Source organism: Hermetia illucens, chromosome 6 (assembly GCF_905115235.1).
Source record: "Hermetia illucens chromosome 6, iHerIll2.2.curated.20191125, whole genome shotgun sequence".
In the NCBI taxonomy this organism is placed as follows: Eukaryota; Metazoa; Arthropoda; class Insecta; order Diptera; family Stratiomyidae; genus Hermetia; species Hermetia illucens.
In genome coordinates, this window is record NC_051854.1 from 3,278,479 (window position 1) to 3,295,021 (window position 16,543).

Sequence of the window (16,543 nt, forward strand, 5' to 3'; positions counted from 1 at the left end):
GAGTATCTAGATATTCTTAGGAGACTGCACAAGACTTAACTAGAACTAATTTAATGGAAACTTCCCGATAATTCTACTATTCTTATTCCTACATACAAAAATAGTAACATTTCTGCATGCCCTTCTTTTCTAGTTAACTTTGTAAATATTTCTTATCAAATACAAATTGTTATGTTCTACTATGATGTGTTCGATGTATCCTTCTGTGTTGTGTGCATCAAATCTTCTAGTGTTATTAGTGAAGAGCTACATTGTTAGACTCAACTTTTCAAAAGATTCGGTGATGCGAATTACTATTCTCTAGCAAGTTGACGTTGAGTTGTTACTTCCTGAAAAATTGGACGATATGGGTATGCATGTTGCTACATTTATGTGTGCAATGTCAATGAAATTCTTAATTGTGATTTCATTATAGAACCAAATTGTATTTTTGAAGTATGCAATTGAGATATTGACGTAAGATACAGCAAAGAAACCGTTTAGAGGACCCACAATCGATTTGGTTCTTTTTAAATCTTTTCATGTTTTCCAACTATTACGTCCAATCAATATGTTTAAAACTGTGCATTGCTTCAACTTAGCATATTATTTTCTGTCCCTTTTCTAGGCCATTATAATTACAATGTACATATATAGAAACGAGGATGAATTATGTAATGTGACAGAAATAATCAAACGACCAAATGTACAACACACCTCAATAACACGAAAAACCGCTATTGATTATACATACACCAAAGCTGCTATCTATATATTTCGTTGGCTTTTATAAAATTAGGTTGCTGGCTGCTTATGTTGAGAGCTTGATGCAAAACTTAACGCAATAATCTAAAATATATAGTTTGAGTGTTAATTCTGGCAAATTGTTTATAATAAGCTTTTACATTACAAAATTAGCTCGATTGAAAAAGAAATTGAACTAACTTGATATCTTCTCTCTTCCAATTGTTTGTGCCAACAGCTGATCTTCCCAGTTATATTACTCGTTTTCAATGGGATATGGCCAAATACCCAATAAAGCAATCATTGCGAAATATCGCCGATATTATTTCGAAGCAAGTTGGTCAAATTGATGCCGATTTGAAAACAAAATCAACGGCCTACAATAATCTGAAAGGTAACTTGCAAAATCTGGAAAAGAAACAAACGTAAGTATTATAAGTGATTTTTTTTTTAAAGAAAAAGTTTTATAGCTTTACTTTTTCGTTTAAAACAGTGGAAGTTTGTTGACGCGTAATTTGGCGGACTTAGTCAAGAAGGAACATTTCATTCTTGATTCGGAATATTTGACTACTCTTTTGGTTATTGTCCCAAAGTAAGTATTGATTGATGATGCAGGATGAATGCAAAGGTACAAATTTAATCTATCATCATTATAATGATTAGTTCAAGAAAAGTTTGAATACTTTTCTCCCTAAATATTAGATCTTAAAAAAGTCGGTGGTCTCAAATATCGAAAGACCCCAGAGTTAACGTTTTTTACCGAGAAACTACCCAGTGTTGAGAACTTCCTGGTCCAAACGCAGTCTCCAGTTGTAATTTTTTACTATTTTATTATTTCTAGCATCGGTAGCGGCTATAAAATATTTGTTTAGCTTCTCCTAGTGTGGATGTCCTATACTCAATGAAAGGGATGAATAGGAGACATACATAACATATTTTCCTCTTACTGAACTATCAGCAGTCCAACCATTTGGTACTCACAACTACTGTTGGATTTAGAAACGTGGTAGTTGGTGTCGCACGTCTTCGTTACGATACCCCTATTACTGAGGGGGCTCACAAATATTTTAGCCTACCTGTTGCTCTTATAGCGGTGCAGAGGTGAGGTAATACACATAATACTATTTTCAATCAGAAGTTAGAGATCTCTTAATAAATTTCGTTCCGTTGTTACTCATGGTTGATCCAGGAGGACGAAAAGCACAAAGAAACGCTAGAGGTTCTTTGTGGTTCATTTTCGGAAACTTCGAGTATGGCCATGAAAAAGATGTGACCCATTAGTTCAGTCCAGTGTAGTTGACGAACAATAAGCCAGTTCCCCAGGCGGGGATAGTGGGCCTTACTGCAAAAGCAAAAGCAATTACTTTGTCCGCAAACATTTATTACGTCCTAGTTGTTTAACGTGAGTACTCTACGGTCTACTTGAGACACAGATAAATTTGAGGACCACAATTAGAGCCCCGACATGACAAGGAACAACGATATCAGTCTATACTGAGTGCATCGCTCAGTATTCATAATGGTGGATGAAAGACCTTCCTAAATCTCAAGCGAAATAAGGAGTATGGCGCCCGAGCTGTAAACGCAACAGTTAAATAGAAACACAACCTGCATAAAACTCTCACTAGGGGGAGAACCGCTAAAAATTCGCGAATTCTCCTAAGACATATCAATATCGGCTCGACTGCATCTAGTTTGCATTTCGCATGATCGTAAACTTAGTCCGAGTTTAATCGAAAAGTTTTTAAATTACCCATTGGGCCATTTCTCATAGGTTTGGGTGTTTAGGGCAATCATAGCTATCACCTGGGCGAATACGTGACCGTACCAGCGAAAGCGCTCTTCTCCCAATTCCCTGCCGATGAATTAAATTTCATATCAGTTGCATATATTCTCATTTGGAATGTGATCTTAGCGAGTTGTGGTACTGATTCAACAAAATATCTTTATCTTCTTAAACATGAGATGGCGTTCATCGTACTTGGTCATCACCTATCGTTCGGAATTATAACGCGAGTTTCTAACCACTTATTGGATTGACCGATGGTCAAAAGGTCATTCTAGGTGGCCGGAGTATATCTAAAGAGGAAAGTTATTCCAAAATCCTAATAAGTTGGCGAAATTGATCGTAAAGGTCCCAAGCTACGGCGAAAGGACACGTGGAGTTTTGAATAGTGACACGTGGTTGACGGAAATGTTCAAGAACCACCCGCATTCTCAAGTCTGACTAACACAGAGACGTGCAAACACTTATCGACAGCACATAATATTTGCGGACGGTTCATCACGGTCAATTTCGCCAACTTTTCAGGTTTTTAGGATAGCTCTCCCCTCTAAATCGATTATGGCCAATCAAAATATTCTTTTGGACCATTCATCATTACGAGCGGATCATTACGGCAAATTTCGCAAACTTTTTAAGTTTTCGTAATAAGTCTCCGCTCTACATCGACTCCGACCACCTAGAATGATCTTTTTCATCATCACCAAAGTCAAAAGCTGAATGGTCTTTTCCACCATCACCAAAGTCATAAAAAATTGCTCATCATCTGTGTATACCATGGATATCGCTTGTGACGAATTGTTGTCGAACATCGTCAAAAGCGCGGATTTTAATATTCTAGCAACACTTTCAAATCTGTTAATTGCTGCCGTAGCACATGACGTTATCACAGTGGTTACCAAGTAAACTTGCGTAATAGGTGACCTCTAAATGGGAACAGTTCGATTTTCTCAAGATGTTTCTCTATGAACACCCGCTGGCATTCATCGCGTTATTAGTATTCAATCCAATTGGAGCAGGGCTTTGAAGTATGTTAGAGCACTTCATTTTAGACTATAACGGTACTGTAACAGACAATGTGGTCTGCATTGCGCTCAATCGTGATCTTTACCCTGATTTAATTCAGTCAACAATGTCCTCCTCCAAAGTCTTCAGGGTAATCAATCAGCTGCAGTGCCGACAAGTACTGTTGGTTTTCCAGGCTTTATTTGTTTGAATTCCACTTCAATTTTCTGGAAAGAATACGTGCAGTTGCTGCAAATGGTTACATGTGGGAATTGAGGGATCAGTAAATTCTTCCGTTGCTGGAAATACCCCAGCCATATACCCGGCATGACTCGACCGTCGGCAAGTAAATCATTGCCTTTGACTTGATGTGGGTTACTTGGTGTTGCCTTTTGACTAGTCAATAGAGATGTCACTCCCACCATCAGTACCGAATTTATTCCGATTTGATGAATACACATTGAGTAGACCGAACTGTCAAAAGGCACGTCTGTTATAGAGAGGAGGAAAGGTATCTCCTTGGGGAAAACTAATCGAAGTAACCCATTCTCCTTATATCCAGCAAGCAGTCTTATTCAACATCCAAAGTCGTCGAGAAGCGTATGGAATGGAACGAAAACTCCGGAAAGCTGGTTTGGCAACTAGTTTCAAGGAAAGGCAAGATTTGATGCCGCTGCAGTCTCTGAGCTTCTTATGATGGGTGTTGGATTGACCAAATGAGATTTTGTGACGAAAGCGCGAGGCTATCTTTATCTTGCACATAACCGTCAATTATTTTTTTGAATTACATTCTTGTACTCGTTTTCTCTTTGTTTTCGGAATTTTCTCATTTCTTAAAATTGATTGTCATCACCAATTCTCCCGGAAAAAATGAAAAAAAAATTCATTCATTCCTACAAGTCCGGTCCACCGAAAAATATTCAGTGTTTTTACATATTTTTTGTGCCTTAGCCTTCATCCTTTGTTTCATCGCATCGAATGCATATCAAAATATTTCATAACATTTAAAAAACTTACAGAGCTCTTGGTAGCGACTGGATCAATGGCTATGAAAAAATCACTGATATGATTGTTCCACGCTCGTCAACGCTTATTACTCAAGATCAAGATTTTTTCCTGTACAATGTTACGCTCTTCAAAAAGGTTGTTGAAGAATTCAAATTGCATGCCCGTGAGAAGAAGTTTGTTGTTAGAGATTTTGTATATAATGAAGAAGAATTGGCAGCTGGTAAAAATGAAATAACCAAGCTGGTTACCGACAAGAAAAAGCAATTTGTAAGCTAACAGTCTCATTGCACTTGGATTGTGTCACGTTCTGATATCTTCAATTGTTTCGTATAGGGTCCACTCGTCAGGTGGCTTAAAGTCAACTTCAGTGAATGCTTCTGCGCTTGGATTCACGTGAAAGCCTTGAGAGTGTTCGTGGAATCAGTATTGCGGTAAGTTCTATTGTTGCACGTTGAGGGTAAGCTGTTTTATTATAAGTTCGTCTATTTCTCCACAACAGCTACGGCCTGCCCGTGAATTTCCAGGCAATTTTAATTCACCCGAATAAGAAAAGCACAAAAAGATTGCGAGATCTGCTAAACCAACTCTATGGCCACTTGGATGGTTCTGCTACATCCTCTGGTGGTGGTGGTGGCAATGCTGATGTAAGTATTATTCACCTCAAGCTTGGAAAAATCGGGTGTGGTAATAAATTGTGTTTTGTCCTTCGTTTCGTTACAGAGCGTTGACATACCTGGGCTGGGCTTTGGCCAACAGGAGTATTATCCATACGTTTACTACAAACTCAACATAGATATGGTCGACGCGAAAGTTTAAGCTTTGCCAAACACACAAAATTCAAGAGAAACGTTTACCAAACTAGTAATAAAAAAAACCTTGTGCTTATGGCTTTAGACACCGAGGTATATGAACGTAATAATTGACAAGAACATCTTTTTGTGTTCTTTCAATGTTTGGATTCAATCACTATTCCATTGTCCACTCTTTTTTAAGTTTTCTCCTGCATGAATATTTGTGGTTTATTTTAAAGAAAATACTAAGTTTTTACCCCCTCCGGACATTAAAATATCTGAATAAAGCTAAAGCTTTAAGACAACAAGTTTTCATTATATATTTTACCAGTATTCATACGAGTTATTCTAATTTTTAGCATTTATAGGTGTTTCTTTTGTTCATTTTCATGTACCCTTTCTTTCGATTGTGAAAACAAAGTCAATTTACATAATTTTCTTTTCTGGTATTACACAGGAAATTCAATGTAGCTTAGATCTGATCTGTTTTTTCTTGCAAAGTTCATAATATTTAGAAAAAAGAAGAAATTTGTAGACTTTATATTCTCCCTTCAACCTATACAGTGACAAAGAAAAATGTGAACAACGTAAAAAGCAATTTAAAAAAAAAAAACGATTGATACAAATTTCTTTTTCTTGAGGAAAATCGCGGATCCGAATTACATAAGCTTGAGCCATGTGTAATTCATCTATTTTTTGTTGTTATTGTTCTTGAAATAAAAAAAACAATTGTTATCGTTTACAAAATGAGAAGTAGTTATTGAAAAATAATAAAAATCTGATGGAAAATACCTAAAAGAACAATAATTTATGTAAGGAGAAATTTATAATATAGAATATATGTAAAAAGAGAAATCCGTTATGTAAATAATGAATCGAAGTATAAAACATTCCAAGAAGAGTGCTTTCGAAATTCAACTTTGGTATTGATAAGGTTTTATTTCAATTTTTACCCTCAAAACTGGCATTTGTTGAATAAATTTTCTGCCCATGTTTATTCACCTTTTGATTAATTACCATCTTAACAATATCTGTCCAATTGTAGAACATTATTACGGGAATTTCGTATATAATATCAACTTTCATTAGCTTCAGTGCCAGCATTACTTGATTATAGATATTTACTCGTGCTGCGAAGTATCTAATAAGTACTTTTTTTCTGGTATATCCTAGGCTTTGTAAGCTGAATGCAGTGAACGAATGTATATATTTAAAAGGATCCTGACTGAACACGAATTTACTGAGTAACCTCCACTCTACTTCAAACATTTCGAACCTCATAATCCAAATAAACGCAAGTCGATCTTACAAATTAAACAATATCTCGAAGGTGCACGACATTTCAAGAATTTTCAAGATAGAATGATGCATTGATTGGCAGAAGATGAAATTTCAAGAAAAATTTACCAAAATTGAGGATAGAAAATGCTCACTTTGTGTAAGAATTCCATTTGAGCGTCCGGTGAAACATTGATGCTCATAAAGGTATGTCTACTTTTCTTTAATGGAAAACTTTAGTTCGTGTTTGTCGTGGTGTCGCCTTGAAGTGTAGAGAAGAGAGGTCCAATTCGATATCCCTAAAAGCTGTCTGGCGTCCTGGCCTACGCCATCGCCCCATCTCAGGCAGGGTCTGCCTCGTCTTCTTTTTCTACCATATAGACTTTCCCGGCTGGATCATCCTCATCCATACGGATTAAGCAGCCCGCCCACCGCAACCTGTTGAGCCGGATTTCATCCACAATCAGACGGTCGTGGTATCGCTCATAGATTTCGTCGTAATATAGGCTGCGGAATCCTTCATCCTCATGTAGTGGGTCAAAAATTCTTCGGAGGATTCTTCTCCCGAACGTGACCAAAAGTTGGAAATTTTTCTTGCTGAGAATCCAGGACTCCGAGAAATACATGAGGACTGGCAAGATCATTGTCTTGCTCAGTAAGAGCTTTGTCCCTTTAGTGAGACGTTTCGAGCGTAACAGTTTTTGTAAGCTGAAATAGGCTCTGTTGGCTGCCAACAACCATGCGCGGATTTTATCGTGGTAGCTGTTATCAGTTGTGATTTTCGACTCTAAATAGGAGAAATGATCAACGGTCTCAAAGTTTTAGTCTCTTATCTTTATTCTTCCCGTTTGACCAATGCGGTTTGATATTATTGGTTGGTTGGTTTATGGTGCTGACGTTGCCACCATATATTTGTCTTGCCTTCATTGATGTGCAGCCCAAAATCTCGAGCTACCTGCTCGATCTGGATGAAGGCGGTTTGTACGTCTCGGGGGGTTCTTTCCATTATGTTGATATCGTCAGCATAGGCCAATAGTTGGGTGGACTTAAAGAGGATCGTACCTCTTGCATTTACCCCAGCATCACGGATCACTTCCTTGAGGGCCAGGTTAAAGAGGACGCATGATAGGGCATCCCCTATATATTACTTTTATTTGGCCTCGCACATTGATCAGGGTCAGTCTTATCAATTTCGTCGGGATACCGAATTCCCCCATGGCTGTGTACAGTTTTACCCTGGCTATGTTACCATAGGCGGCTTTAAAGTCGACGAATAGGTGGTGCAACTGTTGTCCATATTTCAACAGTTTTTCTATCGCTTGCCACAGAGAGAAAATCTGATCTGTTGCTGATTTGCCTGGAGTGAAGCCTCTTTGGTATGGGCCAATGATGTTCTGGGCGTATGGGGCTATCCGACCTAGCAAGATAGCGGAGAATATCTTAGGGACGGTAATCAGCAACTTGATATCTCTACAATTGCTGCACTGCGTGATATCTCCCTTTTTATGCATGAGACAGATAATGTTTCTTTGCCATCGTCAGGCATTGATTCGCTATCCCACACCTTGAGCACAAGTTGATGAACCACTTGGTGTAGTTGGCCGCCTTCATATTTAACGAATGTGGCTGTAATTCCATCGGCTCCTGGCGACTTATGATTTTTAAGCCGACGAATTGCACGAACTATTTCTTCTACACTTGGTGGTGACAGTATTAGTCGGTCGTCTTCAGTTGGCGGGACCTCCAACTCGCCAATGTTCTGGTTGTTCAGTAGTTAGTCAACCCATCGCTCTAATATGCCCATTCTGTCGTAAATCAGATTTCCCTCTTCCCCGCTTCATCCTGCTGACTTGTTGGTAAAACTTGCGCGCCTGGTGCGGTTGCTCCCTGTACTTTTTGAATTCACAGACCTGTTGGTTCTCCCAGGCTTCCTTTTTCCGTTCGTGAAGTCGCTTCTCCGCTCGCCGGAGTTCGTGATAAGCCTATGCGCGTGGCCGCGTTCTTTGAGAATGCAACATTACTCGGTCTAGGTCTAGGCAAAGAGACATCCAGGATATGGGAAGCAGCCATTTTCCGGATGAGAATATCATCAACTTGGTTTACTGCTTGCCCGGTGAGTGATCCTTATGTGAGTTAGTTAATATTTCGATATGGGAAACAAGTGATGCTTACGATTAAGATGTTGATGCTAGCAAAGTTAAAAATCGCTCACTGTTGCCAGCCACAGTTGTCAATTCTTCATTATGATTTTGTAGGGTAATTCGTCAAAAAATGTTATCAGGCATAGAGTTCATCGTTCACCTCCATAGTGATATGACAATTAATGTATCAGACATTAAAGATTTTCATCCGAATGTGATATAAGACAAAGATGTTGCGTTTGGTATGGAGTTGCATCGATCGTGGAAAAATTGCGAGAGAGGCATCTTCGATGGTATGGTCGCGCTAACTTTCCAAGATTCGTCTGAACATCTAATTCGATGGTAAACGACTAAAAGGCCGGCCGAAACAACGGTGGCTTGATACGTTAAATGGTGATTTTAAAGTTTCGCGACTGCATCCAGTTCAGGTAAATGACAAAACGAAATGCCGGAACCGATCACGACGAGCACAAAAAATATCGACCTCAACTGAGTCAAAATTATTTTTATAGATAAGTCATGTTATGTTGGGGGAAGTGAAAGAATTCTCAAATCATCCTGCAAAAGTTCATGTATATGCATACGTCTCTTGAGCTCTTGGCGGGTTGATTTGCTTTACCGAAATTTTGCTTAGTAAAAATTGCATATTGTATTACCAAAACAACTGAAATTGGGTTCTTCACGAAAACAATGATCCCAAACATCGAAACCGACTCTGTGTGCAATGAGAAGAGGAGAACATAGTAAAAATAGGGTAGCTATCCCAGTCACCAGATGCAAACCTAATAAACAATGTTTGAGCTCTATTGGAGCACCAAAAAGTTAAAGAAGCAGCATACCAACTCATTCTACGCCTGAAAGGATAATGGATGAATTCGGATTATGCATCTAAGGGCACCTCAGATATGATAAAGCTCGGCATTATCGGTCAAAGATAGAAAATAATGTAAAAGATGACTGTATTATAGTGGCGTTAGATCCCCGAGTCTCGATCCTTATATTTTCTTACTTACTTAAACAGCGTCAGCAGGTGGACTTCTAGATCAAAGGAGCCGAATGTAAATGAAAGACAACATAGCGCCATATGAAATATACAAACAGTTTTTATTTTCATTCAGAAACGAATACAAAACATGTCTTCACTTAATAATAAACGCACAACACTTTATGGAATGGTATATATTCCAGTTCAGCTGCATACTTCCGACGGTAGTCCCAAAGGTAGTGATCCAACAAAATTGAATTTACCTTCCTAAGATCAATATTCAAATCGTTCTCCTTAATCGTTTCCACCAGTTTCTTTTTCAATTCTTCAACAACATAAATTGATATTCCTCGAATTTCAACTTCCTCTTGTGATCCATTTTCCAACAATTTATCCTCTTTTAGAGTATCCAACAATTCCTGTGTATACTCCATGCATCCATAATGAACAAGCACCTGCGGCACTCGATAATCGGCAAACATTGTTATCGTCTCGATATCATTAAACTCGCCCAATCCTTCACCACAATAACACGACCAAATATCACCAACTAGAATTTGGGCTCTTTTGTAAATTGCTACACGTTCTCCGTGAAACTGAGCCTCGTCACGAAAGCATGGAAATTCGGTGACAATTAATTGAAGTAAGTTTTGGGCCGATTTGTTACATGATTTTATGAAGTTTTCGAACTTTCCGTCATATTTCTCCATGAGTTTTGTGCCTACCTCATGGAGACATGCAACGCGTTGTTCGAGTAATGGAGCAACTGTGGTTGCATCGTCGGATCGCAGGATGTTTTTCAGTTGATCTTGAGTTATTTTGGAGTAGAAATTTGGATTGGTTATATCAACGCCATCTCGTTTGGCTCGATTGATTGCCGCGCATAGGGCGAAGTAGCCGGTATGGCCTTCCACTTGCCATTTTTGTTTTTTGCCTGGAAATAAGATTTATTTATTTTATTTGTTAAGGAAATACTAATAAATGCGAAATTTGTTTAAAAAAAAACAGAAACTAGGTTCATTTAAAAATCCTGACCTAAATATAGAAAGCAGAAGAATTGAAATTCTAACATATTTTGCGCAGATGTACCGTATATTGATCATTGTTTGTCCGTATCAGACTGCTCAGCAGATTAATGATTGCAAGCAAGTAGGGATCGATAGGGTCTGTCTGTTTTTAGTTACGAGTTAAAGGTACAAATCTAATGCGATTTTTAAAGGCAGCTAATGCATAAATTTGAAAATTATTTTCTGAGAAATAAATGCCTGTAATTGCATTATTTAGCAAAGCCTTCTCGGAAATTGCAAAAGCAGATGACCAGTACTAATGAAAGGAATAAGTGAGTAAAGTAGGCTCACCTTGGGATCATACAGTAATAAAAGTCAGCAATACAAGTCATAATACAGGTCATGACATTGAAAAATTTAGTGTAAATCTTACTATCTACGCCATCGCTCCATCTCAGACAGAGTCTGCCTCGTTTTCTTTTTCAACCATCGATTACTTATAGCCTTTTACGAGAAGCAGGAAAATACTCTGAACAATCTACGTATACATCGCATTTTATGCTGGCATTCTGCATACTATAAAGTTTACTATTATCCTTACCTGCTGTCCAGAAACAAAAATTCAACGTATCGATAAGCAGTAACCAATTTGGAGCATCTGAATCCTGCGGCTTCGGATGAAGTTCATTCTGCGAGAAATTCTTTGGATCTATCGTGCCATCCTTAAGACCGGCTAGAACATCTCCAGCGAGTTTATCTATGCCGGCTTCGTGGACTTTAACCAATTTCGCATTTTTAGCTATGAATTCACCAGATTCCCGCGGAGACAGAACCATGATTTGTTTGAGGATATTTGTCGGTTTGTGATAGCAACTAACGTGTCTTGTTACACTTAAGAGAAGCCTAAAAATAGAGATGTTAAAGAAACAAGCACCCAAACACTATGGTTAATCGTATTCTAACCTAGCACTCATTCATTATCTTAGAATGGTTTTTCTGAATGAATGGACCGCGATTGCCGCGAATAATGAAATGTTTACATATCAGCTGCAGCACTTTGGCAGTCTATTACGTTTCTAACGAAACAAATTCTATTACAATTACCTTAGAATGCGAAAAAGACGACAAAATGTTTATTTATTTCAATGGATAGTTATTGAATTTTCATATCAATCAAGATGTCCTCCTACAAGAGACTTTATAATAATAATCGTTGGCGCAACAATCCATATTGGATCAGAGCCTTGAAGTGTGAAAGAGCACTTCATTCAAGACCGTAACGGCACACTACAGTAACATTATAGGAGGCAATATGGTCTGCATTGCGCTCGACAAAAAACTTTATTAAAAGAAAACAAGGGGACGATTTCTTTTTCGCTCAGTGTTTATTCATTCTGATCTGCCAGGCCGTCGTATAAGAACCAAGAAGGGGACAAATTGTTCCCGAAATACCAGTATATGCGCACCAGACTAGATAAACATGAGCGAAAAGGAATCTTGCTGTTATTTACATTTAATTTAATCGCTAGAAACACTGCAGGAATACACTTAGTTGGATTGATTTTATGGTTATTGGCTACTGGTATGAATGTCTAGCGTGCACTTGATGTAACCTAGGAACTTCCACCTTAAAATGGGAAGGTGCCTTTGGAAGTTTCCTCTCTTTTATTCTCGACTTTTTCAAAGGTAATGGGGATAGGCTGTTTTTTACTTGGAAGGACATCTAAATCACTCGGTGAAACTCCATTTACATAGTACTGTCGTACAAGTCCCCGTACAATCTCAAGCAACGTAAGAGAAAGCTTTCAAAATTTTAACCTTTTTCCTCCTATAGAATGTCGCTGTTCTCAACCTGGGATGTGCTTAGCACCTGCCATCTTACGATTTCCAACTACTACCGCAATTTACGCAGAAATTTTTATTTTCATTTTCCCATGCAAGCAATTAAGTGCAATAAGACCGGCATCGAATATTGCGCAACTCAATTCCTTTGGCCCATTTGGCTAAAGAATGTTTTGATAGCGTCGGCATTGAATATCACCATTCTTCTCCAATCACTCGGCTCCAACAATCTGGGTGCTTAGAGAACTTTCATTTATCAGGTCACTTACCCTGGTGTCTGGACTTTGTGTACCAAGGAACGGAAAGATTTGTTTCTCTAGGATTGAGGACCTTTCAGGAAGATAGTTAGAAAGGAGAACCCCTTTGCGGAATGTAAGTGGCTAGTTTTGATTATAGTGATGATTCATAAGGAGGGCTGTACCAAATACAGCGATACCTGAGCCATCTCACTTCATATTATCAGAGTTTGTATTAATGTTTTATACCAAATGAATGAAATCATCTCATCTGATGTCGGACAGACAGTACAGCTTCCAGATTCATCGATAATGCCTGAAAGTAATATTAAGAGTTTTGTTGTCCATTGCCCAAGCAATTGGATCCTTGGAATCTCTGTAGAATTCAAAAGCCGTACATCGTACTTCTTGAGGTTGGACAGAGGAGTACCGATTCCATGTGGATCATTGGTCCGTGGTCTAATTTTATCGGCGTTTCATTATAAGTTAAAAAAACGTCTAGAATGCGTTTAGAAAGTATCTTACGATGTACGCAAGGGCTAAAGCAAATAATAAATGGGATATGCTTAAACGACTAAATTCCTGAGGATCACAGTCGTAGAATGTATGTCCTTGTACCTGCAGTGGAGCGAATGGTAGTAGAAGGGCTTTAGATCCTATAGACACTATGCTTTCTTGATCGAAAGATAATCCGGCGTACCACGATGATTAAAAGGGAGATTGTAACAAAGTGATATTGTAAGTTCTGAGGCAAAGAAATTAGGATCGCCTGTTTGTTGTTGTTGAATGATAGCCTAACGTCTAAATCCCAGATTAGATGGATCCCTTGTTCAGTTTAAACCGGTGTACTGGCGATATCCTCCATTCCCCGCGAAAAACTGGGCAAGAGTATAAATGATCTCATCGTGGGTTCTCTCCACCCACTCCTTGATGATAGGGATGAGCCTATGTTACCTCATCATTCATAAGCATGCGGCACGCATTCTACTGCTTCACGAGCGCGGTCGAGCCGTTTTATTTATTTTCATATTTCTGTTTTGTCTCGCGTGATGATAGATACCCGCGAATCCCCCTGTTTGTTTAATTTTCAGGACCCCGTGCGGATGCACGCATCAATTTTTGCACCATGAAACGTGAGGGATCGAATTGCTCAAAAGGACTCAGGCTCACCTGAAGGTTTACACCAGCCTTAAGCAATAGTACTAACTTCTGCCACTTCCATGGCTCAGGAAATATCCTCTAGGGACACGCACGCTTGAAACAACTCAGCGAAATTGTTCGGTCTGGATTTCATGACAAGCTAAAATGCCCTATTTGGTAGGGCATCCATACCCGGGGCTTTACTGTCTCATATTCTACCGCAGCTCGTCTTTGGTGTCTGGCGGAATTGCCGTCACATTCAGAGGTTGCTGGAAGCTATTAGCTCCTCTTGCTGGGAGAATAACCCCGGGATGATTTTTAAAAAGAGGGTAGGGCACGTGATCTGCGGATATGAACGGTCTATAAATCGTCCCATCACGATTCTATATGCGCTCCCCCAAAGTAATAGAGATCGAGCCACATGTGAGCACATCACAATTGTTTCTGCCTGAGGAAGCTACGTTGTGGACTATGGGCTTCCTCTTGACTGGATATGGTAACTTGAACAAGTTTCTCTTTTCACAGAATTTTGATTCCAATCTAGATATCTATATGATGTGTCCTGGCAGCCGTCAATCTAGACGAAATGCACTTAGGAAGCGGTATGTTTGGAGCTAGCCATTGTCCAATGCATATGCACATACTGCTATCCTTGATATTACGAGTGAATTGCTATAGCAGCGATAGCGACGAGTTAAAAGTCTTTTAGTCTGGTCCTGTGTTGTCTTATATTTGAATTGTACGCAGAATGAAAGGTTAATCCTTTGAGAAAAATGTTTGTAGAATTGACATTCGGCTCAGTTATTTGCGTTTGGGACCCTCTGCGGAAGTTCCATGATGGTTGGCGCTTTGTTCCATAACGCCAACAGAACTCATTGTGGGATCATTATGAGAAGTGGCGCTTGACAAAAGAAAGTACTTAATTGTGCCAGAAACGATAGCCTGCCTCTAGATTCGTACTCCACTTGTGGGTGCTAGCAATTATTTTCTTTCGTGTGCATTTCACTTTTAAGGCAAGTTCAGCCAAATAATCTTCGTGGTACCTTCCACGGCTTTATTTCGTGAATGAATTAGAGAGGAATGTGTGAGGTCCTAGAAGAAATATACAGAATGTAGCCAGCAGCAGGGACATTGATACTCTCCTTCAAAAAGTTTTGTCACTTCAGGCCAGTGTTAATATTACAATTTAGAAGCAAACCACATAGACGATAAACTCCCTAACTGCTCTTCAATCTCTATCTACACGGTCGGTCTATGGCTACTTTATTTGGGCTTCCCCTTTCACAAAACAAACTTCCATGCCCCATTCCAACCCCCCAAACAAATCGCATCAATATCCCAGTTCGTCCAGTTGCACTCCCATAACAATTAAGACACTGCAAGATTCATATAACGTTTTTATTTTTCATAGAAAATATTTATAGCTTAATTGGTGCGGGTCTGTTGGCCCGTTTCGCCTTATTTTCTTCAAAACGTTTCTTCGCCTCAGCTCCGGAGATGTTTCCCTTCAATGCAAACCGTTGGTTGCGGATGAATTTGGCATCCATCTGGAATTAAAAGAGAATTTCAATGTTAGAATGAATCTTGTTTCACGCTCCTAAAATCTATGTCGCTCGGAAGCACCCTTTTTGTTGACGTTTCATCTTTGAAGATTAGAGAACAGAATGAACGCGTTCTGTCAATTAATCTGGATTGGGATTTAAGCCATTGCGAGAAGAATTGTGCAATGCACTTCTCAGGATTCGCATCTATACCACTTCGGGTAAAGTTGGAAAACCAGCCAACAACAGCAGCCAAGCTTGCCGGCTTATTGTCGACTAATATTCCTTGGTTATGTCCTCGGATTCAAAAAGCAAACTCCGCGCTTAACATCCAGAAAATGAATAAGAGGTGAAACACCTTCAATGAACGTTATCATTAACTCCTAAGACGCTGGTGCCACCATAAATCTGCTTCCAAATCAGACGAACAACTGGAACCAACCCCAACCTCACTGAGCTTCCAATCAACTAATAAGAATCCCTCCGAGCCACAGATTCACTCAAAAACATCTCAATAAATACTTACACCGAGAGTCGACTCATGACGATTTCGCTTTGGCTTCTTAATTCCATTGCGGTGAGCCTTTCGGTTTTGATTGTGATTTGTATGATTCTTGGACTTGGCCATAGTGGTCTTTCAGCTGCAAAAGGAAGACTTTATTGTAAACAAGTTTTTCATCCATTTAATATCGATGAAATCCACAAATAACACGGCATCGTCGTGAAGAAACATATAGCGAAAACATTCCAATCGAAATAAATGCATTGTCCCTCAGGGATGCAGAGATATTTGCAGATTTTTCAGGCAGTTGGGAATCAACAAAGCTTACCTATGAAGGAATTATGATCAGAAAGAACTTCAAACTTGACGTTGACAAGTATGATGTTTTGCGATGTGTGAATGGTTAACTCAGCAAAGTCTAAAACCGCAAATTCACAATGATTGCAGGATCTTTTTAAATGAAAGCGTTATACTAGCTATAACATCCAGAAGTAGATTTAAATATGAATCATAATAGGGATGTTTTAAGAAGGACACTTATTATTTATCAATATAGAGCGC

At 39.0% G+C, this 16,543-nt stretch overlaps 3 protein-coding genes across 10 annotated transcripts in view; 1 reads left to right on the top strand and 2 right to left on the bottom strand.

Moving 5' to 3' along the window:
* The window catches only part of LOC119660616 (V-type proton ATPase subunit C), a 28,698-nt gene extending 22,393 nt beyond the window's left edge, over window positions 1–6,305 (top strand). For 7 of the 8 annotated variants that reach the window (XM_038069308.1, XM_038069313.1, XM_038069314.1 and 4 more), the window contains 6 exons: window positions 962–1,148; window positions 1,217–1,315; window positions 4,531–4,786; window positions 4,853–4,950; window positions 5,019–5,163; window positions 5,240–6,305. In XM_038069308.1, coding sequence (XP_037925236.1) covers window positions 962–1,148; window positions 1,217–1,315; window positions 4,531–4,786; window positions 4,853–4,950; window positions 5,019–5,163; window positions 5,240–5,335 — 881 coding nt within the window. In that variant the 3' untranslated portion in view covers window positions 5,336–6,305. The remainder of the gene's footprint in view (window positions 1–961; window positions 1,149–1,216; window positions 1,316–4,530; window positions 4,787–4,852; window positions 4,951–5,018; window positions 5,164–5,239) is intronic. The other variant, XM_038069316.1, reaches the window with a different exon arrangement.
* Window positions 6,306–9,814: 3,509 nt separating this feature from the next.
* LOC119660352 (queuosine salvage protein) lies at window positions 9,815–11,737 on the bottom strand. The gene is made up of 3 exons (XM_038068851.1): window positions 11,685–11,737; window positions 11,323–11,624; window positions 9,815–10,648 (listed from the first exon to the last, which is right to left on the bottom strand). Exons 1-3 carry the CDS (start codon window positions 11,693–11,695, stop codon window positions 9,873–9,875), a joined length of 1,089 nt encoding a protein of 362 aa, XP_037924779.1. The 5' UTR covers window positions 11,696–11,737; the 3' UTR covers window positions 9,815–9,872.
* A 3,585-nt stretch (window positions 11,738–15,322) lies between these two features.
* On the bottom strand, window positions 15,323–16,411 carry LOC119659267 (60S ribosomal protein L29). Its single transcript, XM_038067266.1, has 3 exons — window positions 16,311–16,411; window positions 16,007–16,121; window positions 15,323–15,486 (listed from the first exon to the last, which is right to left on the bottom strand). The coding sequence occupies exons 2-3, from the start codon at window positions 16,106–16,108 to the stop codon at window positions 15,358–15,360; spliced, it is 231 nt and encodes a 76-aa protein (XP_037923194.1). The 5' UTR covers window positions 16,109–16,121; window positions 16,311–16,411; the 3' UTR covers window positions 15,323–15,357.
* Window positions 16,412–16,543: the final 132 nt, after the last annotated feature.